The sequence below is a fragment of the Notolabrus celidotus genome, chromosome 14 (genome assembly GCF_009762535.1).
Source record: "Notolabrus celidotus isolate fNotCel1 chromosome 14, fNotCel1.pri, whole genome shotgun sequence".
Taxonomy (NCBI): Eukaryota; Metazoa; Chordata; class Actinopteri; order Labriformes; family Labridae; genus Notolabrus; species Notolabrus celidotus.
In genome coordinates, this window is record NC_048285.1 from 12,447,928 (window position 1) to 12,469,740 (window position 21,813).

The 21,813-nt window shown below is 40.0% G+C and overlaps 1 protein-coding gene across 1 annotated transcript in view; it reads right to left on the reverse strand.

Annotated features, from left to right (window-relative positions):
* The window catches only part of gria4a (glutamate receptor, ionotropic, AMPA 4a), a 119,791-nt gene extending 100,582 nt beyond the window's left edge, over positions 1 to 19,209 (reverse strand). Inside the window, exons 1-3 of the mRNA XM_034701502.1 lie at positions 19,175 to 19,209; positions 17,335 to 17,455; positions 14,652 to 14,810 (exon numbers count right to left, since the gene is read on the reverse strand). Coding sequence (XP_034557393.1) covers positions 14,652 to 14,810; positions 17,335 to 17,428 — 253 coding nt within the window. The 5' untranslated portion in view covers positions 17,429 to 17,455; positions 19,175 to 19,209. The remainder of the gene's footprint in view (positions 1 to 14,651; positions 14,811 to 17,334; positions 17,456 to 19,174) is intronic.
* Between the last annotated feature and the right edge of the window lie 2,604 nt (positions 19,210 to 21,813).

Here is a 21,813-nt window from a genome sequence, read left to right on the forward strand (position 1 = left end):
TCAGATTACCTGGAGGGGATGTGTCTATTCATTGAGACGTACAGCATGCTCTAATAATATTATTCACTGTTCATTACTACTGAGAGTTGAACAAACAGGCGAGAGAACACGGTGCTGACCTGGAATTCATATCCACATGTAAGAAAAAAAAACACCCTCCATCCTTCTTCTTTTCGCTCCCTACCTAACCGTGCCAGTTAATTAAAATGTTTTTCAGATATTCGCTTTAATATCAGCTGGCTGAACCAGACGAAACACTGCAGCAGGATGTGGGAGGATTTTACCCAACATGCTTCAGGCTTAGTAGTCTGTAAAACCTGCAATAAGACTGTCTCACTCTGCCTCAGCTCGCCTCCAGAAGCTGCAGCCACAAAAAAGAATTTCATTAATATGAGTTTCAGTGCTGCTTTGATGATGGAATGATTTCTTTAGTGCTGTTAAGATGGCTTGTTTCACACCATTACCTGAAACTTAGTATGCACCAACTCTTTTTGAATATCAGTTCGAACTATTGCTAATAAACTCAAAAGCTTTTTCATACTTTAAAAACAAATGTTAAGTTAAAATGTTAGATGTCTATACTAAACATTTCAAATTGTGAGGTAAATGTGAGATGAAGTGATCCCAATAACAATGGCGAAAGAGAAACTAATTTTGTGAAATGAGACATTCTTTAGACATTGCGCCACATATTCAGACATTTTTATTTAGTGAATGTAGGCCCCATTTTGTATGGTCGAGCGTCTTAAGATAACATTTGTTGTCTTCAAATAAAGATTGATTAATTGATATTGTTTTTTGCAAAGTCATTGGCCATATTTCTTGCATTAATAATAATGATAATAATAATAATAATAAAAACTTGAATTCATAGCGCCTTTCAACAGGGCCAGTTGAAAATGGAACATGTATTTATATCTGTGACATATAATAATCTTTATAATCTTTAATCATCTCTCCTCTTAAAATAGATTTGTTTTAAATCATAAATGGCACAGTACAAAGTTTTAGCTCTTGAAGGAAAACTCAGTGTTTTTTCCTTGACAACAGCTTTATGGTAAAAATATCTATTCAGTGACTGTTATTGCGAACAGAGCATCTGCTACCGACTCAATTTCAAACCATCAAACTGCTGAAACGGTCTGCTTTGGGAAGCAGTTACAGGACACCCAGTATTTTAATGTTCACGCTGATGGCGATCATTCATGAAAATGTGTCACCAAAACATCAACAGGTTTTTGTTGGAGGATCCTTTTTAAAGATTTTGGACTCATATTTTGGACATAAGAAAGTGAATATAGTGAGCTGTTTGATGAAACCTGAGCCTCCAAACCCATCAGCAAGGTACTGTGCCCTGCTCTGGTGTGTGGGAAACACAGCTGTCAACACCCTGAAATCCCATTATATTATTTTGACTATTATCTCAAAAATATGAGTTTGTCCTCACAAACAGAGACATCGATTGCTCTTCTGTTTTCTGTTTGACAAAATAAATCTTCAGAGGTATTTTCTGTCTTACATTACACCTGCTATTACCTTATTCAAACCGGTGGAACCAATTCAACCAGGACTGATGTCTTCAGGACTGGCACTTGGGCTGACACTTCTCCACTATAATAGGCAAAATACAGTGAGCGAAAGACTGCTCTCAATCTGCATATGGACCCAGTCTGTATTGCACAATTGGAAATAAAGAGCAAAAATGACCAAACTAGTGTTTGTCATAACACACATTGAGTCTATTGCTGCCTCTGTAAACAGCCTTCAGCACTCTCTTTGAAATAGAGAACATTCAATGCACTGAAATACGCTCTCATCATTGCGAGTGCGCATTGTGGACTTTTTAATGAAAGAAGTAAGACACACTTAGAAACAGGCTGTTTTATTGTGGCTCTAAATGAAATCGGATTACCTGCAGCCAAATCTGTGGACACATTACGACATGCTGCATGCTCTGATAATGCTGCTGCTGTTTGGTCATTACTGCTGAGGCTAGAATGAAATGATGCAACAGAGCGATTCTTCAGGGGGCACTTACAGCTCTTCACCTGAACCACCATGCACTCAGACGCAGACACACACACATGCACGATGCACTGCTCAGAATTTGGAGCGAAATTCTGAGGTATTAGAAAACAAATGCAGATGTGAGATTCTGGACCACAATGTGTGCACAGAGATGCTAAGTGATGTGAAGATGCAGTCAGTGTCCAAAGATTATTCTCTTTTAGAGTCCTTCAAGAATCAAGCATGGAAGAAAAAACAAGAGCATGGTCCTGCTCAAGGTTTCTGCCTCTTAAAAAGATGTTTTGCCCCGACACTGTTGCATGCTAAATGCTACCAGGTGCTTTGCTCATTGTGGACTATGTTGATGTCTTTGTAAAGGGCAATTGTGTGCTACTAGAAAACCATTAAAACAACTATTCACAAAGATTTGACTGAATAGCACCTTAATGTTTGTAGTAAATGCTCATTGGGGGAACTCTGTTTGGATATATTCTGGCACCCCCTGTGGACAAAGTGAAACCTCTTATCTCTTTGTGCCTCTTCCCCTGTTCCTGTGTAAATCATGTTCTTGATGAAAATATCGTCTTGCTTTCTTCAGTACTAAAATGTATCACTCACTGTGATAATTTGCTTTGGGGGAAATAATTACCATATATTAGTGTCAGTCTTTTTGCTAAAAGTCTTGTTTGCTTTTGTAGGTCATCATTGGCCTTTTCTGTATATTTCCTAACCAGCTAAAAACACCTCACAAGTTTAGTATGTCAGTCATATTGAAATAATCAGATAATAAATTCTTACCTGTTATGTTAACTTGCTACTGGAACTAGGAAAATGGTTGCAGATTCTAGTTTCAAGTAGTTGTCCATGTTGTTGTGAGCGCTCACCTGCTCTAGCTCTGATTTTAAATGTTCATCTACACTGGAGTTAAAGCATTCAAGTAACCATGTTGCCATTTTCAGCAGTAAAAGAGGATAAATATATATCCCCTGTCAAGAGTTATCCTTCCTCCCACAAGTAAATATCTGACAGTCCTCATTAAGCTGAAGCTAACATGGAGACAGAAATAGTAAATGAGTGCTATACTAACACATCTGTGCATGCACGCTAATGTTAAAGTCCTTAAAGCAAAAGCTATTTCAGTCTTAATGCTGTAAGTGAGACAGTACTGTTGTGCAAGTGCCCTGGGTACCTTGTGAAGGTAGTAATTATCTAGATGTTAGCTTATTGGTGCAAATATATATATGCACATACACCTACTGTATGTGATGACGTCTGCACTTGACTGGATGTAATAAGAGCCACTGAAGTGTAGAAGCAGCATTGAACCTCTTGATAAGAAGAGTAACCTTCTGTAATGCTCAAGACTTGTGACACTGTAGAAAGTACTTTATGGAAATAACAACTGAGCTGTGTTACTGTTTATCCGTGTTTCATTATAACGATTGCGGTAACAAAAAGTTACTTCAAATCAGGTCTAAATAAGAACACATCGAGCATTCACGCTATTAAAAGTTATTACCAACTGGTGATTAACACAATAAGGGTCGAGTAAATGTTAGAATTGCATCAATCCATTATGACCATGCTTTTAGCACTGAAGCATATAATGTATCCTAATGCCAGGAAAGGCATTTAGGGCACCTCCAGCGTCATCCGGCAATTCCAATAACCCCGTAACATGAATAAACGAAGGCTTGCAGCAAAATAAATCTCCCTGCCTGCCAGGGTTTCAGATATCATTTCACTCTATTTCCCCCAGTGTGGCCATTAAGAAGACATATAACCATGCAAAACGTCACCGATAAAGATGATGGTACAGTGCTATTATTGAGTGTCTCAAATCATGTACAAGATGACTGAGCCATTTAATGAAAGAAGTGAGCAAGGGCAAGGCATACAGAAATGCTGTGTGCGAGGGAAGTTGGAAATATATGGACACGTTGGCGAATCAATGTGTTTGTGTCAAGGAGAGAGAGAGTACATTTGTGTGTGTTGGGTGCTGCTGAGCTGTAGCACCGAGTTCCATGAATCTACTTTATCAAAGCTCCAAGGCTGGACATGAATGTTAAACACTGATGGACTCTTACAAAGTGTGGGTTGTATGTCCTCATGGTCATCACTGTATTAACACCCTTTCAATTAACAGCTAAATCACCATAGAAGCTGTAATTGTCTTGTCAACATGGGGAAAAGACTTGTCATGGTGGGTTTCACTTGGCATCTGTAATGAGCATGAAGGTGCTAAAACACTATGGAAAAAGGCCCCAGGAAAACCATGTCAGTGCGAGGTGTTCAAAACATTGATGTTAGCCTGCCTCACACTGTGGCTGATCAGCTTATGAAGACTTATTAGAATGGCAAGAACTGTGAGAGCTGTAGATCACTCTTGTAAAAGTGCAACACCAAGTTGCACCAAAGTACCTTTCAACGTTATTTTGCTTTCTTGTAAAGTCATCCATTAATCCGTTACGAAGAAGGCTGGTGGAGGACATTTACACACCAGTGTGTAAAAAATGTTATATAGTAATCTTAGAATTTGTATAGATGTATAATAGCTATGCTTGTCTGTAGAGTATGTCACTGCAATGTTTCTACGATAGCCCAGACACTTCAAACCAAACACAGCTTTCAAGAGTAACTAAATCATTCCTTGAGTTTTTGAAGGCTTCCAACAAAGCAAAACATCATTGCTAGATGCCTCAGAGGTCTAAGCACAGGTCCTTGAAATAAGATTACAACCAATTCTTTCTTCTCAAGCTTTTAAATGTTGTCCACACTCCCAAAATAATTCAGCCATCAGACAGAAGGATAAATTATACTGACCAATCAAAGTTGTCCCAGCTATTATTTAGATAATTGGGATTTTTCTGACCTGTAGCACTCAAGCTACAGCAATGTTGGCTACATACCTTAGTATCTTAGCTATACCATAACCACACTGCATTTGAATGACACCAGGCAGACAACTCAAGCTGCTCTGTTATCACACTTGAAGTGTCATTTTCATAGTCACCTGACAAATGTAGCTACCCAACATTGCGGCATATTTAAGCGGCAAGTTTTCTAGTCACTCCATCTGCTCTGCTATTGCCACTACTATCCTGCATCAATATTGCACATACTTTCAGGGTCACCACCTCTTATGCATCCACATTTAGGTTTCCAACTATAGGGGGTTTAAGATGTTATCTCATCACTCATCAAATGTAAAATAAATCTACGATGAGTGAAGGGGTCAGACTAAGATGCCAAACACAATCAATGTATTTCTGCTATGATATTTCAAACCATCACCATGCGAGTTGTCTGACTGAAAAATCTTAATCTCTAGAAGACCATGGCTGATTTCACAGAAAGTATTGCTACAGTTAACCTTTTAACTGCTGTAACAGCTAAAACTGTATCAACAATGCTTGTACATGGCCACGTTCAGATCTGTCACAAGATCACAGTTTTATTCTGAAATTAGCATTTACTGGACAGTCATCATGAATGACAAGGTTACACTTTGATCCTTGTTCTGTTTGAATGTTATTTAAATGCAAATACAGTTATTCAAGGGTTTGGATTTGAAAGGATGAATACTTCTGTTTGCCATGACTGTAGGTCTTATAGCTGTTCTTGATTCAGAGGACTAATTGCTTTCCCCTCTCCGAATGAATTAATTCCGACCTTAACTCTTCACAACAAAACGAGAGCGACACCTCAAGGAGCCTCTGACACCCACATATCGTCTCTTTTGGACTGCAGAGATAATCAGGTACAGCCTGGATTTAAATGCAATCTGCTGCAGTCAATAGTACATAAACAATATGGATTTGTGAATGATTCACTATTCGCACAATCTATATTAACTTTGGATGAGAAATGAGGTTATGCATCAGTGCAATAATCAACCACCAAAACTACACTCTAAATATCATCATCATTATCATTACTCCTGGACTTCCCTGAAACAAATACATTGAAAGAAGAGAACAAGAATGGATAATATTCACCTTCTTCTTTGTGTCGCCACTGTAGAAATGATTATGATAGTGAGATAGTTTCTCTCAGTGGCTAACCTTCAACAGAAGGGAATTCACCATCAATTTAGCAAATACTGCTGTTTTTGTAACAGATACCTCACTACATTCAAAGTTATCCATGCATATCATTGTCACTTTTCTGTCACTGACCAATCAAAAGCTAGAAGGTTGGGACTTCTGATATCAACTTTGTCAACAACAGCGGCGGAGTTTCACTCATTTTATCTAGGTACAATTCTCAGGTCTAGAGCTGCTGCAAAGAGAGACAGCCTGAACACACGTAACTCATCAAAACCATCTGCAGAGAGGAGTTATTGCACATTAAGTATACTGTTTATGATTTAACCTCTTTCTGTTGACAATGTGACTAAACAGAACTTTCTCATAGCATCGTTAGACAACATGGAGGATAGTTTTATTATTACTCTCAATTTATTTGGAAGACACAAAACTTTGGATTAGTGGTTAATGGCTGACTAGTCACCAGCAGAGAAAAGAAGATGAGAGACAGTGAGAAACAGCGAGTGATGTTTAAACACACAAGGAGCTGAGTGAAAGCGACACTGATTAAATCAAAGAAAACAGCCACATAACACAACATGGTATGGGCTCTGACAGTGTTACAGGGATGGCTGTAAGAAGTTACAGGGAAGAGGACCTTATACAGGTGCTGCTGTTATTCCCTGCATCTGCAAAGAATGCTAACTTAAAAACACAAATGGTCAGACTTAACTGTGAATGAAGATGCTAAGTTTAATGTGATTTATAACAGTAAAGCAGGATAATGTTTAGACTTTGCTGTGAATGAAAATAATGTATAGTTAGCTGGTGGTGTTGCTAAATAGAATCCCTGACAGGGTGGAGACCCTGTCAGTGTGGTATTTAATGCAACTATACATTATGGGTCCACTGAGGTGTTAGTTCTGAGCGTTTACTGTTGCTTAGTTACAAAAATCTTCCCGCGACACTTCCACTTTCCTTACTAGTGACTGTTTTGTTTTAAATGAGTGTGGAAACTCTCTCTTCCAAACGGACAGCCACCATTGCTGTTGACAAAGTTGTTGTCAGAAGTCCTGCCCCTTCTGATTCTGATTAGTTGGTGATCAAATGACATGGATGAGTGCAGCAGTGATCCAAAAGTTTAACTGTTTTTGACTGAGTGACAAAAATCCGCTGATGCTGCGGATATTGTTACGATGAGGATGCTGAGTGCTGGAGACACTGAATCATATTTGGTTTGGTTAGAAAAGAGACGCTGCCAGCAGAAAAAACTATGTTTCAGGGATACAGAACCTCTTACATAGAACAGAACACAAAAAAACAGAATAGAATAGCAACAGATGAAATAGACAGAACACAATATGAAAGAAATGAAATGACAGAACAGAAATGAATGATGTAGAACTAAACATAATAGAATAGAATGTAAAAAGAAAACAACAGAAAAGGCCAAAACAAAAAGAAAAATAATTGTAGAATGGAATAGAACAGAACTGAACAGAATAATTTGTTAACATTAAGATTTGTCATTTGTTTGAGTTCTGACTTGAAATGGATTCAAATAGAAGAATTATCCCTCATATAAAGAATCACATTTAGAGTCATGACAGCACGTCACTGTATCTTTCAGTCCTGGCACCACAAATCAGCCATAACCACCTCTTTGTTACAAATCCTTTCCTCTCCATTTCTTCCTCCTCCGTCCCTAATTCACCTTATCACTTTCTGTCTATCTTCATCACGCTCTGTCTCAGCGGGTTCTTTTCACAGCACACACACACACACACACACACACACACACACACACACACACACACACACACACACACACACACACACACACACACACACACACACACACACACACACACACACACACACACACACACACAGTCCCATGCCTATGCACCTCAGTGTCACACATGTTAGCACCCTTGCACTCAGTATGGACAGAAATGTCACCACACATACACACATTCACTGCAGCATTTGGCCATGCTAATCCCTGTGTATTATTTGCTATAAGCTAGTGAAAAAAGAGTGGTGAGCCCAGTGGAATTGTGTGCTGCTCTGGCTGAGGGACATCAAAGGACACATATACAGGGATGTAAACACAGCAATGAGAAATTCAGACACAAGATCTCCACAGATATACAGCTCTGTGTACTAAACAAGAGGCAGATATAAGGGTGTGCATGTGTGTGTTGAAAACAACAAAGAAATATGACAGCAACAGCGCCTATATAGATGTGTGACCCTGGGACAAGAAAATGGGTTGTATTCCTCTGTGAATAGGGGAAACGATGGGGACCAAGGATTTTTTATGATCCGTTCACGCTTCCTGAATACTAGAATAGAGAAGAACTAGCCAAGGTCAGAGGCAGAATTCCCTATTCTAATGCGGAGCGTTGCTCACCACCCCTAGCAAGAGTCAGGGATTAATTTAGAGATCCATTCACCACGCCTGTGCGGAGGAGAGAGACGGCAAAACATGACAAAGAATGGAGGGGCACAGGAAAAGAGACAGACTCTGAGGAGGAGATGGGTTAGACAGCAGGGGGAGTGATGGAGAGGAGAGAAACGGAAGAAGTGAGAATGCAAGTGGATAAGAAAGAGAGACAGAGAGAGGGACAGAGAGAGAGAGAGAGAGAAGTGGTTACGCATGTTATGTGTAGCCTGCGGAGAGACGGCAGACGGCTCACATAGAAGAGCTTCATTTTCCAAACACTCCTCCTCTCATGGCCCATTGCCTTTATGAGTATGTGTGTGTGTGAAAGAATGAGTGTGTGTGTGCACCTCATAGAGAAAGACAGACAGATGATACGTAGGCAGAGAACACCTCTGGAAGGGAAAGAGAGTTTGCTATGCAGCAGAACTAAAATAATAACTATCTAGAAGTAAAACACAAAATAAAATGTTGTATTTCAAGAGAATAAAGTTTGTGTATGTTTTTTTTTTTTTATTGGCAAATAGAAGTGTTCTCTGAGACTGCAGACCTGGGCCAAGGCCAACATTCCTTTGTTGTTGTTTGTTCAGATGTCAGACAGAAATCGGCTTAAGGATAATTGTGAATCTTCCTTCCATGCAGCATCGTTCCACCAAGTTCCATGAAAAATTTGTTCTGTGTTTTTTCATACCAACAATTCAACTCCACAAAAAAAAAAACTTCCTGTAGGAACAAGTATCTTTAAGAACAAATCCACCTCTACATTAGTCCATCTCTCAAACCTGTCTGACTTCCCTCGCGTGCTCTTGGCTCCGAGCCCATAACACGTTTGTTTCTATTGAAGACATAACTCTTTTAGATTGGGTCATAAATATACGCTTAATTTCCAAATAGGCTGCTTAATTTCCTCTAACAGCTGGGCACTACAGCTTTAAGCAAACTTTACCCAAATCAGAAAAAAAGTGTGTATGTTCATGACTGTTATCAACCACAGATGGTTAGACATTTCAGTGCAACTTGTTGACATGTGTTTCAGGATGTTTTGCCATTAAATTAGATCCAAAAACAATGATGTAGAATATAAGAGACTGAATCCTGCTGAGTTTGACTGACTAATTATGACTTTATCAGCACAATTAAAACCTGTTTTAGTTTTCTATACTGTGCAATGTCACCGAAACTCTTCCATGGATTGCTTCCACATTGGATGCATATATTATTATCATTATCAGGATGAATTCTACTATAGAACAGTTTTTTTCAGATCAAGTAATTGATTTCACAAAAGACATTCAATGGGCACTGATATGTAGAGAACAACAGAGCTGGGAATTCCAACTTTGTAGATTGCTCTGCCTCAGATGTTCTAAAAACAATTAAGTTACAGCAGATAGTCCTTGTATAAAGCAAGCTGGTGCTTCAGAGGCACATAGTACAATCACACCACAAGTACTGCTAAGAGACTCTCAAATAACTGGTTAAATGAAAACCTTAAAACACAGATGCACAGGGCATAAAGTAACATTGTTAATCTAGGATTAGGGGTTGGCATATGCCAGAAGGGAGTAGTGCAGTTAAATGGTTGTGTTGCTTTACAACACTCCAGTTTGAGTCAAGCTGGGGGACTAGTTATTTTTTGGAGCAAAATCAATGATTAAGGGCCTGTGTTCATTAACTGCGTTTTTTGCACTGCATCCACAACCTCAATTTCAGAGTGCTTACTTTTGCAGTGGTATGAAAGTTGCCATGCATCACTTCCAATTTTCTTGGTAGTGACTGTCAAATCTGTTTTAAATGCATGTTATGCTTCATATTTGCTTTCATGTAATGGCATTTTACCAAAAAAAGTTAAAACAAATGATTTAAATTGTATTGCAGCATCATCATCAGATTCTAGATCAGGAACTGTACCCTAAAAAAAACAGGTATGGTTAGTTTCTCCTCTAGACATCTGGTTGACAAAGTTGATAACAGAGGTCCTGCCCCTTCTTGACCATAGTGGACACTGGCCCTAATGACCTCATATAACATATTACTACAATATAGTGCTTTAAAAAGGTTGTATATATAGCAATATTCCACTTGAGGTTGAGCTGTTGTACAGAATATCAACAAACTGTGATTATCTTCAGCACTCAGCCTGCAGCCTCATCTACATCCAGATCACAGTTCGTTTGTATAATATTGCTTAATGAACTTTGGGGTTCTGTTACCATTGTCAATCTTGTCAGCCTTACTTATATTTTTGCAACATAAAGAAAGTTTTAATTAGACAAATTCATTGTTGGCTTTGGCCTTTCTATAGGATTTTGTAAGCATTAACATGAGAATATTGGCTTGTCTTTCATATATAATGAAGTTTTCTAATTTTAGATTGAAGAAATACTCTCATTCATCACTATCTGACAGAGTTATGGATGCACCATTATGTTGAGACATATTCACAGCGTTATTTTAAATACATTTCTTAAAGTACAGCAAGACACATTTGATATCTATGAAACATTGGGGCTTACCAGGATTTACATTAAGTTTTCTTGGGTCAAACAGCATACAGATGCACAGCAACTGAACCACTGGCGGGTCATTGGGGTTTAAGTTGGTATGGTAAAAGAGGGGTGAATGCACAGAAGAAAGAGTGAATGTCTTTTTTTTTTTTTAAGTCAGATCCATTTTTTCCCCCTGAGCAAGCCTCTCAACTCATCACTACTACAGTAAAATCCCTCCTCCTGCTCCCTTTACATTAAAATAAAAAAACACCTGATGTGTATTCAATGTGTACCCCCTCACTCACGCAGCCTAAGAGTGAACAGAAATAGACGCAGCATGTAATGATATTTGTGGGTTGGAGGTAGTGGATGGACTATTAATTTTCCAATCACTGTAGGTTGTATTAACTTGTCTATTCATTCATGTGGAGCTACAATACAGGGGGCAGGAGACAAACAAACTTGGAAATTGCATTACACTGTTTTGATTTATGACTATGTGACTTGCATTTGGCTGCAGTTAAATTACAGAATAATACCCTCCAGGGGTATAAAATGTCAAAATGTATTTTACTTCTGTGTAACCTGACTCAGATCAATCTCTAGGTGATATTAAAGATCTTTCAGACATTGAAGCATTGTAAAGAGAACCATTTCTTTGCAATTTTCAGTCGCCATGTTGCACAATGGAGCAGCTCATGTCAGCTTTGATTTACAACCTGAAGATATTTTAAGAAACTTGTTAAACACAGTGATATAATACCAAGGGGGAAGTATTGTATTGTTGTATTATACTGTATTGATCCTGTTCGCTCTGCCTAGTTAACAGCCCCAGTGGTCCATTTGTTTAAGTTTAATGAGAAAAGGGGGTGAAACATTACAGTACAATCACTTGAAAATTCCCTAAAATAAGATAGATATGGCACACAACTCTGTGAGAGAGGGAAGATGATATGACATGATAACCTTATGTTCTAATTTCTGCTTGAAGAACAGTGCATAGGCTTGTTTTGGAACACTTCCACATTGTACAGCAAAGGAATCCATTCATTACCGCTTATCTTGTTTAAGGTCGTGTGGAGAAGGTTGGAGCCAATCCCAGCTGTCATTGGGTGAGAGGCAGGGCACACCCCTGGACAGTTTGCCAGTGTATTACTGGGCTAACATGTAGATAGACAGCCAAACACACTCACACTCACATCTACAGACTATTTAGAGTGACCAATCAAGCTAACTGGCATATCTTTGGACTGTGAGAGGAATACAGAGTGCCCAGAGAGAACCCAAGCATGCATGGAGAAAACATGCAAACTCTGCAGGGAAAGGACCCAGCTGGGATTCCAACTGGGAATCTTCTTGCTGTGAGGGTACAGCACTAAGCACTGCACCACTGTGCAGCCCAAAAGGAAACATGTTTTCCTTAAATAATGGTCTTATCTTCAATCAACATGACCACACACTGCTCAGCACCACTACTCTAAATCACAGTTTTGTGCCACATCAAAGTACAAATGTTTTTCTAACACATTCAATGACTTAAAGCTCCTGTGAGGAGTTTTTAGCTGCTTTTGGAATAGACTTTAATTAACGCTGATGCCTCTGAAAATACTGACATCTATAGATTGACAACTTCTTTAGAACTATTTTTAATTGCTATCAATACATACATTGGGTAGGTGTCAGTTGAGCTTATAAACAACACACTAGGGGAACATCCTTTTTTTTCTTAACCTTTTTCGAGAGTTTTGTTTAAAAGAGACAGAAAATGTAAGAGTAGAGAGTGGGGTCAGACATGCAGAAGTGAGTCAAGGCCAGAAGTCAAACCTGCTGCAGGAACAATAGCCTCTGTATGTGAGGCACATGCTTAGACTGGTTAACCAGTACCCCTTAAACAGCCTTTATTTACATTTCCTATGCCAAAGTTTACATGAGGGTTGCATATCAGATACTTGAAATGAAAAAAACTTTTGTCTGAGAACAATTCTTTCACTCAACAAACAAGACAAGCAAAACGGGAAAATGTACCTCTCTGTCCACAGGGGGCACCAAGCTCACGGTGCAAATGGTTTGTCACAGTAGCTTTAATGACATTTTTTAAAGCAAAGAGTCTCATAATCCCTCTTATCTTGCATCCAATAAAATTAGGCCCAATCTCAAAGGGCAACAAGCTTACGCAAAGACACACTTAACAACCTTGAAGGCACACGGATGAGTGGGGGAGATGAATCAGTGTCACACGACAGATATCAGAAAGCCAATGACCAAAGTCCTTCAGTCAGCAAAATTCATGCAGAGGTTCACAAAGAAGCTTTTCCCTGAGAACAAGGAGCCGGAGTAAGCAATCCCCTAAATAACAGTGTCTTACACTCAAGAACACAATAATGATAAATTCAGTAACCTTCCTTTGATGACAGAGTACAATCAGACCATTTTCAGTAAATTGCAATGCCTTTCACAGCATAAGGCACGTAGCACTCAAGAGGCTAGTCAAATGGAAGGGGTGAAGTTATACTTCTTCCACCAGCCAAAATGAGGTCATTATCATTTTGGGTGGATTCCCACTATGGTTGAAAAAAAGCAATATGTGAAAAGTGGGAGCAGAAATACTGGTGGCTGAAAATGCACAAATTCCACTTTTTGTTTTGTCTTTCATTATGTATGATCTGTTCCAAATTACACAGATGTCAGTGTGATGTTTTGTAGCTGCCACGACGCAATCATGAATACGGGTGTCATCATCATGGTACAAGAAGTCAAGAATCTTTTTAGTATTGAAATATAGATTTTCATGCAGGGTGTGAAAATACTCCTGTTTTAAAGGAAAACACTTTTGCATGCATTGCTTAAGAGCCCATACATGCTATTTCTATCTATGTCAGACAAACACAGACACCTGTGGCATGCTGAGCAGCACTGCACTACTGGCACCTTGGCCTCCCACATAGCCTTGTTAACTCTGAGTTGCCAGTACAAACATCTCTCTCTCACCGGCTTCCAGGACGAGCGGGAGAGTGAAGGATTAGATCTGTACTCCCAGAGAACACAGAGGGATGGCGAAAGATTAGCTGTCATCCCTCAAAAAGATCAGAGAGGACACAAGTATCAACCGTTTCCTTCTGCTCTGAACATAATGGGCCAATTTTCATCACCGTGTAGGAACCAAGGCCAATTTTGTTTTTATAATAAGGTGTAATTGTGACTGGTATCTTTCCAGGAATGTGGGGATGGGTAAAACAACATATAAAGGTGTGAAAAAGTACCACTTTATAAATGCTATTATCCATAATTGATGGGAAAACGAACCCACACAACCCTCAAAATACATCGCAGTAGCATCTTGCATTTAGAATTATTAAAATGTATTCAACACTGTCTGAAACCAGCATTTCAACATTTTTCTCCACTGTTGCAGAAGAGACAGTTTTTAAACCACGTCAACCCGAAGACCACTCAGCCTCTGTGTTGTGCATGAAAAAGATTTAAATAAAGTTGCAGTCTGATCCATTAAGCAACTCAAGTTCCTAATTAAACACATTGTCATCCAACCGTGCATAGAGGAGAGAGAGCCTGAAAAACAAACATGTAGGATGCCACAGATTGAGGAAGTATGGGAGAGAAGAAGAGTGAAAGAGGCGAGGTTCTTGCAGCCTTTTTCAAGTTCACACACATTTCAGTACTTACATGCATTGGTGACAGCAAAGCTGTTGGCCGTTTCTATATTGTCGACGTGCGGGACCAGGTTAAAGGGAGCTTCCGTAGCATTGGGGCTGGTGTTGTGAAGGAAGATGGCGAGTCGAAACGCTGTATACTCCTGATCAGTATTCCTAATGAACAACCCACCTGGACAGAGAGGGACAAAGAGAGGAGGGCAGAGGGGACAGGAGCATGATGGAGAGGAGAGGAAGTGAGTTATTGTTGGGCGGAAAAGGGGGAGAGAGACAGGAAGAAAGAGAGTAATGAAGGGAAGGAAAGATAGATAGATAAAGAGGGAAGGGAGAGCAAACAGAGGGGAGTCGGAGGAGAAAGCCAAGATCTTCATTAGCTCTGTTACAAAAAGGTAATTTGTCTTCCTGCACAAACACGAGTACAAACACACTTGAGGATACCCACACTGCGCATTTCATTGATGGAATCAGAGGAAGACAGAGAGGAACAGAAGAGAAGAGAAGAGAAGAAAAGGGAGACAACTAAGCTGACAGGGAGGCAGTCAAAGAGATAATGAGTCAGAGAGGACATAAAAGACGACAGAATGAAGGCCAGATCAGAGTCACAGAAATAAAGGAGAGTCATGGGCCATACAAAAAGACAGAGTGCTGTTAGCCTTTAAAGATGAGGGTATCCCTTATTATGATCCATCTGACTTATTGAGAATAGAAGAGGAGAGAGGAAATGATAAGAAACAGTGAACAGTTGGGAGTCATGTCAAGTTTGATGCTCAATAACTGCCAATAGGAGTTGTATGGTGTGGCCTTTTTCTAGAAATAGCAACAATATTACAATAAACTACTTCATGTCTTAGTTAGAGCTGGAGTGAAATAAACTGATGTGACTGAAGTTTAACTGAATCAGACTCAACTCTTCTGAGCTAGATCACAATGGCAGACTGTAAAGGTTTGACTTCATTTCAGTGAAGAGAGAGAGAGAAAAGGGAGGGAGAGAGGGAAGATGACGGGGGAGGAGTGTAGAGGCAGAGAGTATTGAACGCAGCATTCATCACTGTGTAATATGTCAGTTGGATGTATATTTGTGTCTCATTTAAGGGAAAAGTTTGCATTTACTTCTGTCCTCTGATTTTTGTTTTTATAAAACCTCTTGGTACACTTTATTTCATGAGACACTGAACACACATTCAGAAAGACAACACCCATTGAAAATGTGTTTTTAATGTGCAAGGCAGATTTGGTATTAACAGAATAACTCATTTGATTTTTTAAAAAAGCATTCATTTCTCCTGTTTGAGATAAGAAATATTGGCTGAAATGTGTAATATCTCTGTTTCAGTGTGCAGACACATTCACACACACAGACACACACACACTCATTTCGGCTAGATAAGAAGTCTCGATATGTCCCAGTCATGACACCTTATTGCACCAGTCTGAGAAATTCCTCAGACCTTCTCATCTGTGTCAGTGTCTGTCTCTCTTGTGCACACACACACATGCAGAAAGAAAGAAACAGTCTGTGCTTCCACAGACATTACACTTGTGTGCAATGCAGAGATATGCAAATGAGTACTGAAGTGAACTGCTGGGGAGCCCAGCCAGCAATCCTGTATGTATATTTGAGTGCTTAAGGAGGATGGTCAGCGGGAGAAAAGAAAGGAGAGCATGTGTGTGCTTCTGGCAGATCACATATACTATTTAGAGTGTGCATGTGTTCCTCTGCATGACCATTATGTGCACACATGTATACTGTACTGTGTAAATGTGCAGTGTGCCCCTTCATGCTGTACATTTATGTGGGCACACAGAGGCTACAACATGTGTGCATTTTAAGTCTAAATGTGGACACTGAGCATGCTCAAAAACCTGTGTAAATATGTGTGTGTGTGCCATGCAGAAACATTTAGCGTATTAAGTTTATTGGCAGCTGCTGAGAGACAGAGTCAAGGAGCCGAATCTCATTATAGGACCTCCCAGCTGCCCCCCACAACGAGTGATGCAGTGCATTCATTATCACACACATGCTTCTGCAAATGTGTATGCTGGTGCATGTGTGTGAGTGTATAGGAGAGAGAGATTCCCTGCATGTGTGGTCATTTGCCCTAAGCAAACCCGATGTTGATCCAGATTTAGTTAACTTTATCTCTGATCTATGAGGCAGGCTTCTCCCGCACTGACAAGAGGGTAACTGGAAAAGGGCAGAGAGAGAGAGAGAGCGAGAGAGAGAGAGAGAGAGAGAGAGAGAGAGAGAGAGAGAGAGAGAGAGAGAGAGAGAGAGAGAGAGAATACTGCAGTGTCTAAACAGTGAAGAAGACTCGGAGGGAACAAAGCTTGCTGAAACATTCATGAGCCCAGATCATCCTATAAAATACACAAAAACACAGTAAAAGGATAGCTAGAGTGAGAGAGTTAGTGGGCTTTTCTTAACCACACGAGTCACAGAAGAGATGAAGACACCAAGCTCCACCAATGGCAGATATTTTGCGAGAAAAAAACTAATGAACAACATGCACCAGTCATGGATTTGTTTCTATACTTGTATTTTATCTTATTCCATCATGCATGCGTTAAAGTTTCGTTATGATTTTTGTTTTGGATGGTCCATTTTCACCCTTCAAAACTGCCACTCACTAAAACGCATGATATTCAGTGTAGTGTGTCAGATCTCTGGGTCCGTGCGTAAAAATCCTCCAACTCACCTATCTGCACCGAGCTGGGGAAAGCCCCCGTCGCCAGCCCCCACAGGGCGGAAAACAGCCCGAGAAAGTGCCAGGAAAAAATAATAATCCTCATTTTTCTTTGCTTTAATCCCTTCAGAAACTGTTGAGAGACATCGAAAAAGAGAGGGAGAGGGGGGAGATGCGAGAAAGAGAGAGAGAGAGAGAGACGGGGAAAAGGCGTCAGAAAAAAAGGGGAAAAAAGAAGAAAGATGAGAGAGGTTTTTCCCCCGTTTTGTCCAGCAGTATTCCTACTCCATGGTGGGCTCGTTCGTTTCTTCCCCCTGCAGTGTCCGCTCAGGAGAGAGCTGTGCGCCCGGTGCACATGGAAAGACGCGGTGAGAAAGCGAGGGAGGGAGAGAGAGACAGAGAAAAGAGTGGGGAGACTCGCTAGAATGATTGGCGAGCTCAGAGAGCAGCCTGCATGGAAGGACTGGACATGCGCGCCCCGTCTCTACCTCTCTCTCCTTCTCCCTCACCCACACAGACTCATTCGCCCCCTCTCCTCCTTTCCATCTTTCACTTACCCCTCCCGTCAGTCGTCTTTAACTTGCTGTAACACTGAATTTCCTGGCTGTAGTCTATTGATAAGGCTTAGTCTGGGTTCATGCAGGGGAAAGCCAAAGGGAAGAAAGAAATAATGAATGATCCGCGTGAGTGTGCGTGCTAACGCGCACCGCTCAGTTGTCCCTTCTGTGAAAGCTTGACAGCATTTAGCCTAACAAGGCTCATATTTTTATCTGTCAGCACTTCAGCAGATCATTTATGTTTAACACAAAAGGCGCGTGTGTTTGTACACGCTCAGAAGGAAGGCGAAACACAGAAAGTGCTCCAAGGAAAAATACAACTGAAGACAGCTCATTCCTTGTCCTTTGATTACTTTGATTGCGGATAAAGACTTAAGTAAAAGGGGTTCTGCTTGTTTCTAACTAATTGCATTACAGTCCATCATGACGCATTGGTCCACTCCCCAGCCAAAACACGCTCAGTGCGTCCAACTAAGGCAGCAGCATGCAGGACAGCTGACAGAGAGAAAACCGCAGGCCGCCTGCAGCTGCGGGACTCCGATGGCGCCCTGGGGAACAACTAAAATCGTCGTTGTGTGGATGTTAAACGTCACGACCTCGTGAGCATAAACATCTGGCCATAGAAAGAAGAAGACATAACAGGACAGAGAGAGCGATCATTAAGCAACACAGGATGATAAAACAGAAATAATAATTAGGTCTTTGTGCAGTTTACAATGAGAAATAAAACGCTGAGGAAGAATTAAAGCCTGGAGCAAATTCTATAAGAGTACATTATGTTATGGCCGTATCCTATCCAGAGTAGTTTCATCTAGCCTACCCCGGTGGCAGGTCGGTAAAACTGACAGACGGTCTGGGATCACGTAGTTACACGGTGGAGAGCACAGTTTCATTTTTCCAGATGGCAAAACGAAAGGAATGCTTCATGGCTTTTCCCAGAGAAAGATGCGCTCTGCCCGTCTCTGGGGGTTTCCCTCGCGGATGCATAACATGAGAGTAAAATGAAATAGCCTGGAAAAAAGCTAGTTCAACATTTCTAACATTTAATGTTTCACGTTTGAACATGCAACTTCAGCTTTACTGAGACTTGCACCCTAAGATACCTCACCTGCAGGGGTGGGCTCAAACTTGAAAGTGACGTTGATTTTGCACTAAAATCAACTGAAACATCTGTGATTCTGCCCACATGCAGTGTGGGAAATCTGACTTAGTTGGCAATCATGTGCAAAACATACCATGTACAAAAGTATACGTGCATGTTATGTGCTCAAACTGATGTTAAATGGAATAGTTACACTCTCATGCTGCAAGAGTCCTGCTCCAGCCTCAGACTGACGGGCTCTGTCCATGGTGCTGAAATCAAACTGCGCTGCATGCAGGCAGCAGACTGACTCTTCACTGCTTTCACACCATGCGCCACTGAGAGTCTGCAGGCATCGCTAAAAACAAACAGCACACCAGGAGATGACATTGATTAGATATTTCTCTCTAGGTGAAGGTGTGCTAATTAGGAAAGTCACCTATTGTGCTGCAGACTGGGACTATTTCAGCTGCCCTCCATGCTGCATTTATGTATGTGAACAATATTATATTTTCTAACATTATGCACATTTTCTGACATGTCATTTTTTATAATGAGAGGAAAACACTTTCGAGGTATATGGGGTTCTCTCAATTAAAGCCTTTTCTGCCTCAGTCTGACGTGAAATGTATCCCTTTGCGTTTTCAGTGTGTGTACATAGGAGAACACAAGTAATGTTTAGAATTAACCATAAGCAGGCAGTAACACTACACTTTGCATTGCTGCTATTATCAAGCACTCAGGCCAGGGATTCCACTCTATTTAACACCTATCGATGTTTGAGTTGTAAAATAAATAAATCAGCTTCAATTTATTCACAGCGTAATTAATGCTTTAATTCGTTACAAACACATTCTGAAGTATTGGCCTGATTAGCCATTATGTTTGGAGAAAAGTACGAGTATATACTGGACAGTTTCACATGACTAACTTAGACCAGTGTTCTTGGAAATGCTGCCCTATAGGGAAGTCTGCAGCAGGGATAGATTTACTGAACTTTGTGTTGACTTTCTAAAAAAAAAGAAGAAAAAGGCTTACCAGTGTGTGTCGGATGCAGTGCAGGGGTACACATTCAAAGTCATTTTACAGAACTTTTCTTGATTCCCAAAGGTTAAGCCATCTTAACTGTAATTAGTTTTTTTAATGGTAGAGGTTATTCACTGCTGTTTATTTTTAGCCTGCAATCAGCATAGATGTTAAATCTTGAACAAAATGTCTCTTGAAGGGACTTCATTGACTCAGGTCTCTTACTTATTTATGAATACTCACTGGATGTGATAATGACTTCTCCTGCAGTCTCTTAGCAGCATGTTTTCATGCTTGCTCAGACCGGCTGGGGACCCCAGGTTTTACTGTGAGTGGGCTAAATAAAGTATGTAAATGGTGCTGAAGGTTTGACACAGTTACACAGTTGTTAAAAAACCCTACTGAATAAGCCAAATGAATTCTGACTTTTGCTTGCATCATGGCACTAGTATTCACACACGCACACACACACACAGTCACAGACACACAGACACTTTGTGAGGCCTCCCCTTGGGAACATGTTCCTTTTTTTGTAGCGTGCTGAATCGGTGGCTGGTGGCTGTTTAAAGGCACCTTAAAGGGAGATGTCTTGCTGAACTCCACATGACACTATTAATGGTCAACCTCTGGCATTCTATGCTATTGGAAAACACATTAATTGTGAGCATTCAGCGTTTTTTCTTCTTTGGTGATCCATAGAAGCAATGAAAGAAAAAAAAAGAACAGGAACAAGGTACTTTTTATTCAAAAGAAGGCAACAAAAAGAAACCAATGGGACATTGAAGAATGGGTTCCGGACAAATGACTGTTTTATCTAATGATCTCACACGCTAACCATGCTGCCCTGATAAAAATGCCTAGTCTTTAAAACCAAATTGAAATGTGCAGAATAAGATCCCTTTGATTTGTTTTAAAGACAATCGAATGATTGCAGCTAATTCAATTCTCTTTTAAAGGAAAAAAATAGAAAATTAGTAATCCTGAAAAGAAGAGAGGCACTACTTGCATTTTAACTCTTGTCCTTTGAGTACTGTATTCACCAGATTTGCTTGTGGCTCTTACACATGTTCAAGTTTCCTGACACCAAAGACATACAGCTCAGTTCAATGGAACAGTTATACAGTATGTTGGCCATTGACAGATCAATAAGTTAATAAAAGAGCTGCTGTATTAGTGTTATTACTATTACTGTTTGTGGTTTGAAGCTGATAAAACAGACACACAAGAATAAAATACACCAATAAAATAAACAATGTGTGACTGTATTTAAAGGATAATTTGACAGTGAGGAAGATATTCAACGTGAAGCTGTATGCTGAATCCTTGGTGGGTTTTTTTCTTCCAAAGACTAAAATTGTGAAGATTTAAATGAAAGATTCATGCAATAAATCAACCAAGTAACAACCAAACAATCTTTTCTGTCTTGCCAATGAACCCATTGTCTGCACTGTTTATGCAGCTGGAGAGAAAAAAAAAACTGTGTTGTTTATTCTTTTTGAAACTCTTTATCTCTAATAAACTATGTGCTGAAGGCATTTCCAATGTTTCTTAAATGTAAAAATGGATCCTGACCCGGGTCATATTATCAAAGAAGCGTTCTGTAAGATTTATTGAACAAACTAATATTTCATAAACCTACCAGAAATGTTGGTAAAAACTAGTCTTAAGTAGCAGCCAGTGTACATAGTGTTTCCAAAACTACAACAACCCTCTGCTTATGCATGACCCACACAGTTTATCTGCACATGTGGAGTTAATGGTTTTAACAAAAGAGAAGCTTTTTTCTCTGGTCAAAGAAAGTCATGGTGAAAAATATTGCTTGCCCTT